Raw genomic sequence first — 18,475 nt, 5'->3', positions numbered from 1 at the left:
ACTGCCCTCATCTGAATGGAATCAAGAAGCCTGAGAGAGATTTTGGCGGCACCACCCCAGATGTGGGAGCAATATTCCATGGTAGGGTGGTTTTGCGATTTGTACAGAGTGAACAGCTGTTCGGAAGAAAAGTAACGCCGAGAGCGAAAGAGAAAACCAAGTTTTTTAGATGCAGAGAAAGCAATATTTGTAATGTGCTTGTGCCAAGAGAGATTAGAAGTCAGGGTAATCCCCAAAAGAGATATATCATTTTGCCTAGAAATCGGAGTGTCACCAAAGATAAGCATAGGAGCAGAAGAATCCTTTTTGCGAGATATAAGACAAGACTGAGTTTTAGAAGGATTGAAATCAACTAAGTTGTCTTTGCCCCACGGGAGAATTACCTGAAGATCCGCATTTAAGGAATTGGTAGCAGATTTTCGAGAAGTTGAAGCTGATTGAGCAGGGCAAGGTTTCTCAAAATGGAAAGTGGAATGCAATGTGTTATCATCAGCAAATCTATGGATAGGATTTCCAGTCAATGGAAGAAGGTCATTAATATACAAGAGGAAAAGAGTGGGGGAAAGAACTGAACCTTGGGGGGGGGACACCGGCATTAGTAGAGAAGTTAGAAGACAGAGAGCCATCTACCATCACCCTTAGTGAGCGATCAGAGAGAAAACTGGATAACCAATTACAAAAAACAGATGGTAAACCATAAGATGAAAATTTGTTTAGAAGATCTTTATGCGAAATACAATCAAAAGCCTTTGAGATATCAAGAGCAACTACTTGTGTTTCACTGAACCTTTCCATTGAATTAGTCCATAAATGGGTAACATAAGCCAGAATATCACCAGTGAATCGACACTGACGGAATCTATACTGGCGATCGTTGATCAGACGGAAGGTTTCTAGGTAGTTTAAGAGTTGGCATTTAATGGATTTCTCCATTACTTTAGAAAGAGTAGAAGTAATTGCAATGGGACGATAATTAGATGGGAGGGATTTGTCACCCTTTTTAGGAACTGTCTGGATATGAGCAAATTTCCAAGCAGAAGGAAAAACACCTTTGGAATAAGAAAGTGAAAAAAGGCAGAAAAGAATAGGAGTAAGTTCAGGAGCACAGATTTTGAAAACAAGTGGAGAAATACCATCAGGATCTGGAGCTTTCTTAGCATCAAGATTCGTCAAAATCCTTCTGACATCCTTTTGACGGAAGACAACAGGAGGCATTGAATGGAGCGTGTTGGGAATGGAGGGAAGTGTTTTACCAAGATCATTAATACATGAGTTGGAAGAAAAATGGGATGCTAGCAGGTCAGCTTTATCCTTGGCTGAAGTGACAACAGAACCATCTGGTTTGGACAGAGGTGGGAGCAGAGATGGGCAAAAGTTGCGGCCAATAGCTTTGGCAAGAAACCAGAATACTTGGCTACCATTAGGGCAAGAAGCAAGTTTTCTACTCATAGCCTGTGTAAACTCTAGTTTGGATTGATTAATAACTGCTTTACAATCGTTGCGAGCTTTGGTGTAGGCAGAAAATGAAGCTGAAGAATTAGAAACAAGTCAATTACGATATGCAACATTCTTCTCTAGAACAGCTTTAGCACATTTATTGGAAAACTGAGGTTTAGATAAAGGACGAGATTATAAAGAGGAGTGTGGGATAAAAGATTCCATTCCTGCAAGAATAATTTCACTGACACGAGCTTAGCAGACATTGACATCAGAAGTTTTGAAACCGTAATCCGATCGAGGAAAAGAAATCTCGCAGGTCGTCCCATTTTGCATTCTTGTAATGCCAAACAACACGAGGTTGGGAATAGCCATGAGATAATGGCTCCACTGGAGAAGAGACAATCACCAAGTTGTGATCTGAAGTGCCTAAAGGACCTCTCACTTCGACCGTGTACTTAGAAGGGTTGTTTATGAGAAAAAGATCAAGCGTGTTGGCTGTATGATTAGGATTGTCCGGTATTCTTGTAGGTAAATGAACAATCTGTGCAAGGTCATTAGTAATTGCAAAAGCCTCAACATCTCGACCAACTGGGTCAGTGTGACTAGAAAACGGAAGACAGCTGGAGTTGTGAACATTAAAATCACCAAGGAAAATTATCTCACTGTTAGAAAAGTTGGACTGGAGAAAGTCAAGTTGCAAAGAGAGGAAGTCAAAGAGCTCCAAGTGATTAGTGGAGTTGGGAGAACAGTAGAGACAACAGATGAATTTGACACAATGAGGTAGAGAGATTTTAAGCCAGAGAAGGTCGAAGAGAGGAGATTCCAAATTACCAAGTCTCTGACAGGGAATATCAGAATGGACATATGCACAAGTACCACCTTTGAGGCGAAAGGAATCATACAGCGAATAATTTGGGCATCTGAGATGAGCAGTAGTTGAATCAACCGATAACAGATTCTGTCAGAAAAAGTACATGGGGTTTGGCAGACTGCAAGTGGAATTGGACATCGTTGAGATTAGAATTGAGACCACGTATATTTGTAAAATGAATTAGGAAGTGTTTGGGAGGTTTAGATCTTTTCGTGTGTGACACAGAACTCTGTGGAGGTCAGAGATTTAAAGTGTGTGTGGGGAGTGGTTTGTGGTGTAGTGTTATGTTCTGTTGTTTCTCTGACCATTTAGCCATTGGGCACCTATTGGGATCCACCATTGCCCACACTTTGCCACAAGGAGGAAGGTCAGGCACCCAGCAGATTACTTAAGTACTCTGGCAGGTCCCGCCACCTATTTTCCAAGGATTTCAGTGGCAAGGCCTAAAAAAAAAAAAAAAAAAAGGGTGGGGAACACTACAATTTGGAAAGGCCGAAAGAGGTTTACGAGAAAGCAGCTGAATATTTTTTGATGCTGATTAGAATTTGGCCGCATTGTTAGGGGCAAACTCAGTAGGTTTAGTTAGAGTAGGGGGGGGGGGAGACAAGAGGGAAACAAGTAGAAGGATGGGGATGATAGAGTTGGCATCCCCAAAGAGGTCAGTGGGGATGAGCCCCGCCAGACAAAGTATGGAGGAGGCATAGAGGGGAGAAGACAGAGACCCGATTCCTTCCTCCCTCCCCTGCCTGGGTTTTAAAGGGAACCGGGTTAGAGCACCCAGTTCAGTTCGCCAAATGATGTTTCACAATGAGATGTTATAATAACAATGCCTAAAGTACAAATCTTATCTTAGTTTATCTTAGAATTCCACTATGTGATTATGATGCAATTGCACTAACCAATGTCACAGTTTGAATTGTATATAGTTTGAGGCTTTCTGCCCAAAATTTTATTCTTTCTGCCTTAAAATTTTATTAGTCTAATAATAATAAATAAAATAAATAAATTAAAATACAGTATGTTGAGAAGTATTATATTGCACAATATTATAAAAATTAATTATTCACCCTTCCAAAATACTATACACAAACAAATGCTCTAAGTCACTTCATCCAAAAGTCCAGTAAAAAACAATAGTGCAACCCTTTCCCTGATAGATAACACCATGCAACAAATTTTTCAATAATTTTTCTGTTTATCTGCATTTCTATGCATTTATTTGTGAATTTGGGTATGCTGATCCCAAATACAACATTAGTTTTTGCATAGCATCAATGGCTTACCAAGAAATTAAACAAAAATAAATATGAAATAATATTTAATAAACATTAAACATTTGTTAATTTTTAATAAATCTGATTAAATACTAAAACAGATTGATTAAAAATGTTAAACTTCTTATAGAATCAAGCAGTAATCTTTGCTACAAGTAAACAAATTAAGAAAAAAAAATTAAAAAGAAGGTACCCTACTTGGAAAATCAAAAAAAATTTGTTAAAAATGTACACTTGAACATCTTTTGTCTTTTGTGGTCAAGTGTGATCATTCCAAGACAAGAACCAGATATAGTTTCCAATTACAGCTTCACCCCACTTCCCTTGTCACCTCCTCTCCATTGACTGTATGTCCTGGTAAAATCCCCATGATCTTCATTAACTGCCCAGATTTGGTCTGGAAAAATCCAGGTGAAAGTGCAAGTAACAGAGCTTGATTGACATACAGCATCCCATTTTCCCATTTCAATATTTTCAACTAGTCCTCTGTAAATTTTCAATCAATGTTACCAAGAAAGCCAATCACCACAAAGCAAAATGCATAACAGCATTTTGCTCATACATCAGTCATTTTGTCTGCCATGAGTCATTATCTCATGATGCCGTTCAGCAAAACTTGTAGACCAATAAGAATGACACCTGCCACTGCTAATCAGATAATTCTGAAAACGTACACTGTATATGCTTGAAGGTGTCATCCTGAGGATCCAGTTCTTGAACAAATTGTTTGACCATGCCCAGACTGATATGACATGATGGAAGCAGGACTTTGTTTCTTAGAATGGTTCAATTCTTTTTCCATAACTGAATGGAAATGGTTTTGCTCAAATTGAGTTTCAACCTACACAGGTTGCAACTCAATTCGAGTAAAACCATTCTCTTCTCTTGCAGTGTTGATCAACTGCTCTCCAAGGAGCAGAAAAAGCAACAGAACTTAACAAAACTACCTTGCAAATGCATAAGGAATCTCAGCACCTTGATGTCCCCATTCACAAACATCCCACTTATACTGGTCATACTTTATATTTTCTCTAAACATGCTTCACATTTCTGTAGTCTTCTTTACAACAAACAGTGTGTGACAGGAATCGACTGGCATATCCCCATTGTGAAACAACATAGCTTTCAAACTTTTACTTGAAGAGTATATAGAAAGATGCCACTCTTCTCCAGATGTGAATAAACCCAATTTCTTCATAAAAACTAATAAAGTCAAAACAACAGCACAGGTATCCTGCAATAGTGTAAAAACAAACAAAGTAAAATGTCTTTTTTTCTGTATGTGGGAGTCTCAGATGGGATCCCGTAGATTCCAATCTTGAAAATCAGATGTAAGGAAGAACTCTGCATTGGATCTGAGGGCAGATAAATGGAGAACACGCTGGCAATGCCCTTTATGTGCATTTTCCTATGTGAGTTACATATTTATTTAACAACATTCTTATTTTTTAACCCCCTTGGATTACTGGTAAAAATTTGGAAATGAGAAACATAGGCAAACCAAAACTAGTAAAGAGATTACCCATAAGGTCATTTCAGTAATGTTCCAATCAAAAAAATAAAATAATGGGTTAAAAAATAAACAGAAACAAAAATATTGCAGAGCATTTCACCAAAAACAGTCCAAGAGAATTTGCACAAAGGAATAAAAGCAAAGGTCTTTATATCTGCTTTCCTTTCATTCATTTTTCCATGACTGAAAAACAAAATAGGTTTGTAAAATAACATAGTACAACTTTCTAAGCTGTAGGAAAGTGTTCTACTTTCTAAGCTGTAGGATAGCGAGAGAGAGTGAAAAATTAAAAATGAAATAAAAGAAACTAATCAAAATATAATGAAATAAAAGAAATAGAAATATGTTCAGTAAAATGCACTTTTTTTGGCAGCCAGCAGACTTTCTATCACAAGTTTGCAACACCTTAGCATTTTCCAGTATTATTAGTGGCAAATGATGCAAAGCGGCAGGTTTTCACAGAATAAAAAAAAATTTTTTAATTTAAAAAATGGCCCACATTGTTTATGCATCTCCACTAATAATTTAGCAAATTCTTCATTAAATTTATTCAACCTACCCATTTCCACATATCAGCTGGAATAATGATTGTTGGAACAAGGAAGCTTTGTTCCAATGTTCGTTACTCTAAAAGACAGAGGTGTCAAACACATGGACCGCATGCGGCCCATAACACTCCTGAGTACATCCTGAATCAGATTAAAATTTAATCAGGAAATTAGCATTAGCTGAGGCATATGATTGATGCAAGAAAGCAAGTTTATACAGCATCAGCCAAAGAAAAAAAAAAAAAAAAAAAAACCTTCCCATTTCACCCATCCGGTCACTCCAAATGTTGGTTTAGTTCAGCCTTAAATTTATTTAAGCTATCAACTTCCACAACAACAGATGGAAGTCTGTTCCAACAATCAACTACCTGCTAGCTAAAGGCAAACTTCCACACAACTATTCTACAACTGTCTTTCCTCAATTTGAATCTATGTCCCATCAGGTTCTTAATCTGAGCAAGCAGAATATCCTATCAGCATTGAGCCTGCTCAACCCATTCAAGGTGTTGTACACCTCAATCAGATCACCTTGCAGGTGCCTAGTCTTCAGATGCTGCAACTTGCAGCATTTAAGCCTCTCTTGGTAAGAGCATCCCTTTGTTCCTCTCACCAATCTTGTTGCCCTTCTCTGTACTCGTTTTAACAACTATACATCCTTCCTAAAATGAGGCCTCTAGACCTGTACACAGTACTCAGGATGTGGCTTGCCCATTGCCTTATACAAAGGTATAATCACCTCCTAGTCTCTGCTAGCAAAATTCCTATATATAATGGAAAAAACTCCTTGACTTGCTCTGGCAGCCCATCTGCACTGCCTAGAGAACTTCATATCTGACTGCACAAATACCCCAGGTCTTTTTCATTCTCCACCTCCCTGAGTGTAGTACCACACAGTTGGTATGTTTCTTCTGGGTTTGTGCTACCTATATGCAGTACTTTGCATTTATCAATGTTAAACTTCAGTTGCCACTTCTCAGCCCATCTGCCTAACTTTTCTGATCCTGCTGCAGTAGTATACTGTCTTAACTATTGTTAACAACCCTGCCAACCTTTGTAACATCTGCAAACTTCAAAATTAAGCATGATATACCTTCATCGATATCACTGATAAATACAAAAAATAATGGGCCCGGCACCGAACCCTGGGGGACTCCACTAATAAAATTAGTCCACATAGAGCAGTTGGTTTGTTTAGATTTTATTGGCGCATTAGCAACTAAGGCTATAATGCGCCAACATAGAGCAGTGTCCATTTATTACCACTCTCTGCCATCTCCCTGAACCTACCTCCTTACGGGTCACGGGGCTTTCAATGCAAAGCATACAGCATTGGGAATAGTGGAGGATCCGCGTTGTACTTGCCGGGAACAAGTACAGCGCAGATCCTCGTTGTACTTGGGGGGAACAAGAAAGCTGGGTGCACATATGTTTGAGTGTGCCCAATACGAAGACCTTAGATGCAGACTAATAACTAGAGTTCACTATCTACCGAGGGATCTTGAGTCACATCTACTAGATACACAAGAAGAATATTTAGCCTTAACTGATTTTGCCCAGGGATTATTTACCAGGCGCCAAACACTAACCGCTATATATAGAAGACCTTAAAGGAATGAGACAAAACAAACCTGTAAATACCAGCGAGACGACACAGAGGAGCCGACTATACAGACCTTGGACTGACTACAAAATGCACTGGGAAAAGACAAGTGACAATATATTGTCTAACCACAAGAGTCATGATTACCGCCAATGGAAGTGAAAAACACCTTTAAATAGTCATTACATCAGAACAAAGGGACACCCAAGACCTTGCAGCACAGACCCACTAAATAATAACAAAAGGTAGTGTGAGGACTAGCAAACATCACGGAAGGGATAAAACCCCATAAAGACAGCCGGTAGACTTGATTATGACCCCAAGACAATGACCAGAAAATAGGACCCAGACCACATGCAGTCTGGAAGGATGACATCCCAGATTTAACCCCTATTAGTGTCCCATCTAGATGAGACTCAACGGCCAGCTTTTTTGGGCCTCCAAACTGATAGAGACGACATACGGTGGCACTCTCCCGCCGGGACAGCATATTGGCGACCCAAATCCACACTCTCTTGAGTGGATCTTTCTTCCCAAACTCCTGGGGAGGGGGAAGGAGAGGCTTGCCTCTCCTCGCCTCCTCAATTTTCTCACTCTGGTGGGGCACGGGCATGCCTCACTACCTGCAGGGGCCACTACTCTGTCGGCCCCTTATTTCCAATTTCTTCCCCCAGTCTTCATCCTTCCCCCAAACTTTTGACTTGCACAGCATTTATCCCTAAATTTCAAAATCAAAAGAGAACATCAAAATTCTTGCCCAAACCTATTTGGTTTTTAAAACTCACTTTCACCGCACAGCCCCACGTAGCATACTATTAATACTAACTTGTTAAGTATCACTAATATCAACCTCGATTTTTTTTTTTTTTTTTTTGGTCCTAGCCACTGAAATCCCAGGAAAGTAAGTAGCAAGACCAGCCAGAGTACAAATATTGGTAACACTCGGCAGGCCTCCCTGTGGCGGGTATTGGTAACGTTGAGTCTCACTAGGGGCCCCAGAGGCTAACAGGCCGGACGAACAATGGGCACAACAAACTACATAGTACATATTTCACACACATTTAAATCTCTGGCTTGTCTGATACAGAGAACATACGCGGAGATGGGAGCAATCCCAGGTGCCGTCAGACCCCGAACATACCTAATATCCATTGCAGCCAGAAGAACAATGGTACACGACATCACACACCTCAAGATCCATATACTTTTAAATCTCTGGCCTTTACAGTGAACTGTATCACACCACAATGTAAATGGAGATGGGGGAGACCCCTGGTGCCATTTGACCCTAAACACACTTTACACTTTATCCATTGCAGCGAGAGGAGTAATATGGCCGCCGTACAGTGAGGACGCTCATATCATCGCTCGTGCAATTTTGGATTAAATATGTGTCTTAAGTTTAGTTTAATGTCCAAATTGTGTTCTCCCATGAAGATAAACAACAGTGGATACCACTGGTGAGAAACTTTTAGCATTCTACCGGGTATTTAGTTAGATCTCAGCGTTATTTATCTGTTTCCTTTGTTGCCAGACCGCACTGGTCACCATGTGGCTGACAGCGGGGAAATAGAGAGCTAGCCAATATAACGTGGCTGGCACGCTGATATCTGGCCCCTGACTGGGTTGGAAACCTTCCCCTTGTGCGACAATATAGGCTTATTGCCTGCAAAAACAATTGTGAATGCTTTACGAGAAAATTATTCTTAAAAATGTTATATAAAAGTGTGCATCTGATTCCCCCCCCCCTCCTTCTTCCACAAACTGACCATGGATAAGTGTAAACTCTCGACCAGTGTGATCTGTGCCAAAACAGACTTCGGAATCGTGATTGGCACCTCTGCAAACATCCAAAGAAAGTAGTCCCGTCTCTGTACCTGCTTTTTTTTTTTATCCTGTGTCCCCCCCCCGCACATGACAGGAGGGAATCCCCCAAATTTTGCTGGCCCACTGAGAGCCGTCTAATCTAGCTATGGACTTGTAGTAGGTGACATTCAGCTGTCGCTCACGAACCTCTTCACGTGAAACAACGAAACTCTGGATAATCCGAATCGACCCATTAATTCGGAACTTACTAGACGTGGAAGGAAAAGCCAACAAAACTAAAGAAGTAATGCAGCAGAGTCAAAACAACGATCCCATCATCACTGAACAGCAAGAAGAAGTGGAGGACCCTGTCCCGCGGCCCACAGAGAAAAGGAAAAATAGGAAGACAATGCCTAAGTGGGAGCGGGGGATGCGCTCCCAGACCGAACCAAAGGAAACACAAGAAAACCCTACAAGTCAAAAGGATGCCAGCGAAGACAAGCAACAAGAACCACCCCTGGATCCCACCTTGCCGGAGGGCACAGTATATGAAAAATCACTTCCTTAAAGCTGCCCTGGAAACCCTGTTCAAGGAACAAACCAACAGGGTAACCACTGGGGGGTTAGAGCACAAATAGTGAACCTATGGAACAAGTTGGACACACTCTTGATAGAGACATACCTCGAGAGCGAGAGAGTAAATGCAAGACTCCAGGCATACTTTGACAGTGGGGCAAACCAAATGGCACAGCGTGCACCTACCTACGCCCAAACGCTCAGGAACAACCTGGCACAACCACCAGTGCAACTACCAAAAAAAGGGTTCCAGACAAGGAGGCAGCTCTTACTCAAGACGCCGAACTTAGTGGTTCTTCGACCGACCGAAATGGACACCACCCAAACAAGCGAAGAGCTCAAAACCACGGTGATGAGGGAACTAAAGGAGGACATCAAAACCGCCAAAATCAAGTTGATAAAAAAAGACCTGCAATGTCGGGCTCATAAAAGAGACTGACTCAATGGAAGATGTCCAAGCAATAATCACAAATCCAAAAATTGCCACCCTTGGACTCTCAGCTGAACCGCCAAGGAGGAAGGGACCCTCCATCACAATATACGATGTGGACAAAGAAATATCACCCAGCCAACTGACCCCTGAAACAATCACCAGAAACCTCAGAGATATTCCTCGAGAACTGCAGAACCAAAACCTAGTGCAACCCAGGTACTCGACCAACTCAAGAACAGGGACAAAAAAGAATTGAGTCGTTGAGCTGCCCCCAGCAATATGGCAGGTGTTGAAACACCACACAGTTATATATTGAATGGGGTTCCCACCGGTTCAGGGAGCACATAGCTGTTCCAAAATGTTTCAGATGTTGCAAATTTGGACACATCACACATACGTGCAACCAGACAGCACCCACCTGTGGCCACTGCTCTGGAAAAGGCCACGAATTCAAAAATTGCCCCAACAAAGACCAGGACCCAACATGCGTCAACTGCAAGTCCTTAAAACTCGAACACTCCCACTCCATCAGGGACCCCAAGTGTCCAACATACCTAAAAGCCAAGAGTTCATGCCAAACCAGAATCGACTATGGAGAGACACAATAAAAGATATAACACCTCCAAGATTACTATCCTACAGCAAAATGCGCAAAGGGCCAGAGCAGTGCCAGAACAACTTCGAATTAAAGCAGACGAGATTGGCGCAGATACCTTAATACTACAGGAGCCGTATACCCATACAAAATGGGTGCACAGCTACCCAATGACCTTTAAAATAGTCCAGACTGAGGAAGACACTCCGTGAGCTGCAGTTGTGGTGCGCAATCCCAATTACACCATCACTAAGATCAGCCAACTATGCAAGGCTGGGGCTGCATGTGCCCACATTCTAACCCCATTGGGCCCCCCTCTATGCGGTGGCACTCTACTGCAGACCGGGGGAAGACATTTCCTTCGCCACAAGGTACCTGCAGACGCTACTAGACACGCTTCCGAACTAGAGGATTATTGTTGGAGCGGATGTAAACAGCCGTTCTCCAGCATAGTCTGACCCCAAACAGACGAGGAGCTGGAAATGGGCAGCTCCTGGAAGACTATCTGACAAATTCACCGTTTGTGGTCCTAAACTAACCCCACCACCTTCCTACATTTTGTAACACTGTGGGAGACCACAATTGATGTCACTGTGGCCACTGGAAACATTGCCAGATACATCACGGACTGGAAGGTCCAAGACTCTTGGACAACGTCCGACCACAGAATGATAACCTATGAAATACGATGATCACTAGACAGGACATCTAGTGATCTAGTGATGCTAAACCGCTTCACGGTTCAAAAAACCAACTGGGATCTCTTTGCAGAGCTGCTTGCACCTGCTGCAGCCAAGCACCTCACCAATATGAACACACAAGCTGACCTGAACGACACCCAAATGAGAGTCACCAAGATCTTAACCAGCATTAGCAAAGCTGCAATGAAACGAAAAAATCCAACACTGGGTGCGGTTCCTTGGTGGATCCCAGATATCCAAAACGTAAGGCGTGAGGTGATTAGAAGAAGAAAACAGTTTCAGAGAGCGAGGAGCTCATGGCCAGCCGCAGAAATTGCAGTTTTGAGGGAAAGCTAAAAAGGCGCAAGAAACAGGTACACAAACCTAATAACCAAAAGCAAGCGTAAGGCCTGGGAGATGCTTGTAGGCACAACTGGAAACGCTCAACCCTGGGGCGTGGTGTACAAGATAGTGACAAACAAGCTCCCCAGAGGGGAAGTCATCATGACAACGCCGCAGGGCACCAATCAATAAACAATATACTGGACACTATCTTCCCGGAACCAGCCATCCCGACCTTACCAGAACAACTGCAAATCCGTGCTGAGAACAATGAATATGTACAAACCAACGTGAACCACCATTTACCCTGGAGGAATTCTGACAGGCTTCAATCCTCATACGAAACAATAAATGTCCTGGCCCAGACTTACTGGAGCCAGAAATTATTAAAAAGGTAACGGAAATTGCATTGGAACTACTACTCAATCTGTATAACCGCTGCATTGAATCTGGCACCTTCCCAAGACAATGGAAGCAAGCGAATGTAAAACTCATCTTGAAAAATCCGGCGAAGCCACCTGACTCGCCGAAATCGTATCGACCAATCGCACTGCTACCAGTTATAAGTAAACTGTTTGAGAGACTGCTATACACAAGAATTAGCCAACACTACCAAACAGCTGGACTTGACATGGCAACCCAATTTGGCTTTAAACCACAATCATCTACTGTGGAAGCCCTAAGAAATCTACTATACTCTGCAACCTCGTGCAGTAGCAAATACTTTCTTGTCATATCAATTGATTTTTCTGGGGTATTTGACACCATTTAGTGGCTGAGCGTCCTGGCGAGACTACGGCGGGACCACGTGCCAGAAAACCTCTACGAAACTATCAAATCGTATCTTTCACAGAGGACAATAAGCGTCATCACACCTTTATGGGAAACTAGATTGACCAGTTCACATGGGCTGCCCCAGGGCTCTGTTCTTGGCCCGCTCCTGTGGAACATGATCCTTAATGAGTTCCTGGCCATGGACCTGGGGGAAGTCCACTCCCAGGTCTTCGCGGTTGACTTAATCTTGATGGTCACTGCAGACAGCAGGGCCCAACTAGAGGACAAGGCAAACCAGGCCCTGAGGATACTTCAGGAGTGGACACAGATTCATCTACTGAAGATATCACAGACCAAAACTTCCTCGATTTTGCTCAAAGGAACACTAGACCTACGCAGGCCACCACAAATCAAAGTGGAAAATAAGACCATAAAACTAGTGGACCAACTAAAACACTTTGGCCTTATACTTGACTCTAAACTATCATTCCAGTACCACCTGACATACATCAGAGCAAAGATTAAGAAATACTCTACACTAGTGGGCAGAATCACAAGGCGAGATTGGGGGGCTCAACAAACAAACACACCCTGTCACTGTATTATAAAACAACCTTGCTACCAGCAAAACCTACGCCTCTCCAGCCTGGTTTCAAAAAGCCGTAACTGCCGTAAATCAACGGACACTGGACGCCACTCAACGGACAGTATTGCTAACCATCACCCTTGCCTGCTGTACCACCAGCACACCCGCCCTACAGGTATTAACAGGGGACCTCCCCCTGGACTTAAAGAGGCTATTCACTGCGGCATCACTAACAGCATTGCAAAAGGACAACCCTGCACCTTCCTTGGCTTTACAGTAAATACAGCTGCAAATCAGAGAGAAGAAAAAATCAGACTACAAAGGCACTTACAGCAGGTATGGCAGGATCGATGGACTGCCACAACCAAAGGCAAAATTACAAAGAAATTTCTGCCCACCATAGCCAGGGTGTACCCCAAGCCCCCACCCGGCCTCTTCGCAACTTATTTGCTGACAGGCCATGGAGCGTTCAACGCAAAAGTAGCATCTTTCAGAATGCTGGAGGACCCACGTTACTCCTGTGGGGAGCCAGAAACCTGGACACACATAATGTATGAATGTACCAACTATGAAGACCTACGCTGCAGACTTATGACAGCAACCACGTACTTCCCAAGACATCTCGAGTCGCACCTACTAGATTCATGCAAAGAGTACAAGGCACTAGCCAAATTCGTGCAGGAGTTGTTTACCAGGCACAAAACACAAATTGCTGTTCACAGAGAACCACAATAATGAGAAGCTCGTGCAAGAGCTGCTTACCCCTGCAGCGCAAAACACAACTGCTGAATATAAGTAACTTCAATAAGGAGGGACCTCGCAGACTCTTAGTACAACGACCTACCTGATAGAGACACGGAAATATGAATGACACATGTAAGGATACCCGCTCATGCATCATCTACACGAAAATGGATATACTAACTACTAGACAGGTCAGGACCATCGTAGGAATGACGAACTTTCATGGCTTGGACACTTCAACTACTATGACTACATGCAGCTTTGCTGCCGACGCCATAAGGCAATCCTACACCTGTGCTCACTTGCACAGGGCTTTTACTCCACTTCCTGGGCAGGGGAGAGAGAGGGGGAGGCTCTGCTGTTTACGCTCCCCCTTGCCCACCCCTCTTTTTCTCCTGGTGGGGGCATGGGCATGCCCCACTGACCTTCTCTGGGGTCATCTTCCCTACTGACCCCATATTTCTGACTTCTCCCCCCCAGCCTTCAGTCTCCTCCCCACTCTGACTAAACATCATAGCGTATGCCCAACACTACTAAAATTTTAATGGATCAAATCATTGGGCCTCTAATAATCTCTTTAGCGTCTTACCCTGAAAATCGCCACGTGTTGCATCATTTTTTTTTTTTTATATATATATATAAAATTTTTTATATATATTTATATATATAAAAAATAGATATATATATATATATATATATATTTATCTATTTTTTTTTTTTATAGGCCCTAGCCAATGAAATCTCAGGAAACTAGGTGGCAGGGCCTGCCAGAATAAAGCTTCGTACTACTGTGTACCTGGTCTGCCTCCATGGGGCTAAGTGTGGGCAACGTTGGGCCTCAGTAGGGGTCCAGCAGCTAAATGGCCAGTTTGTTTATTATTTGGTTTTTAGGAGCATTAGCAACTAAGGCCATATTGCTCCGGGATATGCGGTGGTTATTCCCTGACCTTTCCGTATTTGGTGGTGACAGGCTCGAACCCCGGTCTAATCAAGAAGCGTGTGCTATGCACTCCTGCTCCTTCCCACCTGGCTACGGAGGCACCCTAAACGGCCAGATGAACAACGATACATAACATTACACTTATACAAAATCCATACACTTTTAAATCTCTGGCCTTCCCAATGAACTGGTACACCTACAACGAAAGCAACACAGAGATGGGGGGAAACACTTTACACTTATCCATTGCAGCAACTTCCCTTAATGCCATAGCACTCCAATTTGTACAGCCATCAAAAGATTTCCTGAAATCCAAGTATATGATATCAAAATTATTTTTTGCATCCATTTCCTTTGTGACCACATCATAGTATCCCATCAAACTGGTCAAAGACTTCCCCTTAACAAACCCATGCTGTGTCTGAACTATTACTGCAGTCTTGTCTAGGTGATCCTGCATCACTTCTTTAACCAGTGCCTACATTATTTTCTTCGGAACAGAAGTTAAACTAACAGGTCAATAATTATGTGTCACCCTTTGAACCCTCATTGTGAATTGGGGATACATTTGCACATCTCCAGTCCATGGGGACCTCCCCTGAATCTAAGGATGCTCTCATAATTATGACTAATGGTTTGCTTACTTCCCTTGCTGCCTCCTTCAATATAACTGGATAGATCTAATCTGCCACAGGTGCCTTTTTTATGTTTAACTTCAACAATTTCTCCTCCACTTTGCTCTTCATTATTACAAAATCAAACCCATGCTGTATCTGAATAATTACTGCAGTCTTGTCTAGGTGATCCTGCAATGCTTCTTTAACCAGTAACTCCATTATTTTACCTGGAACAGAAGTTTAACTGGTTTGTAATTATTCGCATCATCCTTTGATCTCCCATTGTGAATTTGGGATACATTCGCACATCTCCAGTCCGTGAGGACTTCCCGAGTCCAAGGATGCTCTCATGATTATGGCTAAGGGTTTGCTTAGTTCCTTTGCTGCCTCCTTTAATATAACTGGATAGATACCATCCACCCCAGGAGCCTTTCTTATGTTTAACTTTTTCTCCTCCACTTTGCTCTCAGTTATTACAAAATCATTAAGCACCCTGTTACAGTTTGATAAACTTCTGGAATTTTCCTTCCTTAATAATTCCTCATGTGTGAATGTAGCTAACAAACTGAATGTAGCTAACAAACTGAATTCAGCTAACAAACTGAATGCGAAATACTCATTCAGTTTGTTAGCTGTCTGAGCAAGATCATCAACAGTCGAACCATCGATATCAAGTGGACCAATCTGATTCATCCCCTTCCTTTTAAAGTTTATATAAGTAAAGAAATCCTTGCTGTTTTTCTTAGCATCCTTTGCCAAAGATTTCTTGTAATCTGCCTTCGCCTGACTAACCTCCTTTGTGACTTGATTACAGACTAGCTTATATCTGCCATAGGCTTCTGTATCACCTCATAATTCATATGCATCCCATACATTTTTCTTCTCTGCCACGAGTCTCATTAGTTCATTTGACAACCATTTAGGCCTAAACCTTGAACAATATTTCTTAATCGGTATGAAAACCTAGCAGCTTTTACAATTAATTCCTTGAATGCTTCCCACTTAGAATTTGCTGTTGCAACATTAGTTGGTCCCACTGTATAGAATTTAAAAACTGTCTGAGACCACTGTAGTCACCTTTACGGGAGCAGAAACCCTTCCCTTTACCCCTGATGTTATATCCTTAAGTAAATCCCACATCAGTACACTGTGATCACTGCCACCCAGTGGTTTCTATATCTGCAAATTCTTAATACACGAATGATCACTGCTGATTACCAGATCAAGAGTATTACTCCCTCTAGTTGCCTCTCGAACATGCTTCTGAAAACAATCATCCAATAAGTCCACAAAAGTCTTACTAGTGCGTGAGTGACCAACCCAAAATTTCCAGTCAATATCTGGGAAGTTAAAATCCCCCATTATAAGACATTCTGATTTACTAGCCCACTCTATTTCTCTGTACAACTGTTCATTGTACTCATTCGAGTGATTAGGCCTATAACACATTCCTACTCTACACATTCCTATAACACATTCCTATTTTTGCTTTCTCAGTGCTTAAGTCACACCAAACTGACTCAACGTAGCACTGTCCATCTATGTCAACTGGATGCACTTTCTTAGATTTTTATGTTTTTCTTAATTAACAGCATAACCCCTCCTCCCTTTCTATCCTTTCTGTACATATTGTACTCCCCCAAATTCCAATTCTGCATTCCTAATATCTGTGTGACACCACATATCTGATATCCCAACAATATCTGCCACTGATGAAAATAAAATGTCATTCATTTAATTTTCGAAAGGATGTAGCCACCAAATGTGTAGCTACCAAAATTGACATACCTAAGAGTTCATAAAATTAATTTCTGGTGTCAAAAATTAATCTTTTGTTTGTAAGATCAAATATTCATAAACTAGAAGATACTATACTAAAATACGATAATTAAATAATTTATATCTTACCTGGGCGAGTAGAGCCTTCCTTAATCTTCATAGGTTTGGCTAAATTCACACGGATTGTTCTTCCAAACAATTCAGAATCATTCTGCAAAATAAAACAGAGAGTGAGAGAGACAGATATGGAAAAGAGGGATTCTAAATACATTAGTTATAAGACTTTTACGACTAATGTATTTACAGAAATACTCATTAAGCAAGAATCTGACTGTATCATCAAAACAGTCAGATTCAGATTCAAGTTCACTAGTTCTATACCCAATACCCAGACCATGTTTTGTCACATGCAAACTGTTATCCTAACCTTTAATAATTCAGTTCCTGAGGGATGTGAAATCGAGAATCTAGATGCTTTAATTACAAATAAAAACAATATAATACAAAAATTGCATACTTCTAATAGGCCGGGGGTCCTAGCTAGAAATGATCCATCGTACAGGGTAAATGCCAACAACTGTTTAATTTAATGTCTTTAATTATTATTTTTTTTTTTGCCACTAATGAGGAAGAAAGGTCTCCAAAATATATGGCTGTCTTTGTATATTACTTTAATTATTTGAAATTAAAACATTCATATATTTTTAATCTGAACAAAATGTTATAAATGTACATTCATTTCAAAAACTCTGCAATTTTTATGATCATAATGTAAATAAAATCACTTTGAAAAATCAAAATCTGATACATATAATATTAATATTCTTAAGTGAAATTTTCTGATTTTTATCTTGAATATTGCAAAAAAGCATTTAGTGCAAGAAAAATTTCAGAGAAAACAAAACTCACAGAAAAACACCTAACATCCAATTAACCTCCTCCAAAGGAAGGAGTCAATTGAAAAGTGAAATTTACCTAAAGCTTGTGCTGCCTAGAATAACTCCAGATATGAAGCTAAAATGTGGAAGACAGACTGTCACAGACTCATAAATATTATTTACTTATCTTATGAATTAAATTAGCATTAGCTGCGGCATATGATGCAGGAAAGCAAGCTTATATAGCATCAGCAAAAAAAAAAACTTTCCATTTCACCCATCCGTCCACTCCAAATGTTTGTCTAATTCAGCTATCAACTTCCACAACAACAGATGGAAGTCTGTTCCAGCTATTCCCGGAACAGACTAGCTAAAGGCAAACTAGCCATTGGCTAAAGGTAAATTTCTGCACATCTATTCTACAACTGTCTTTCCTCAATTTGAATCTATGCCACCTCAGGTTCTTAATTTGAGCAAGC

General features: G+C 41.3%; 1 protein-coding gene across 2 annotated transcripts in view; it reads right to left on the bottom strand.

Annotated features, from left to right (window-relative positions):
* Nucleotides 1-18,475, bottom strand: part of cyp33 (peptidylprolyl isomerase cyclophilin-33) — a 183,883-nt gene that overhangs the window by 107,263 nt on the left and 58,145 nt on the right. For both annotated transcript variants that reach the window (XM_090381682.1, XM_090381683.1), the window contains one exon: nucleotides 17,248-17,329. In XM_090381682.1, coding sequence (XP_090237808.1) covers nucleotides 17,248-17,329 — 82 coding nt within the window. The remainder of the gene's footprint in view (nucleotides 1-17,247; nucleotides 17,330-18,475) is intronic.

The sequence above is a fragment of the Mastigoproctus giganteus genome, chromosome 9 (genome assembly GCF_048544385.1).
Source record: "Mastigoproctus giganteus isolate SK-2022 chromosome 9, ASM4854438v1, whole genome shotgun sequence".
NCBI classification, from domain to species: Eukaryota; Metazoa; Arthropoda; class Arachnida; order Uropygi; family Thelyphonidae; genus Mastigoproctus; species Mastigoproctus giganteus.
This window is presented reverse-complemented; position numbering and strand designations above follow the sequence as displayed.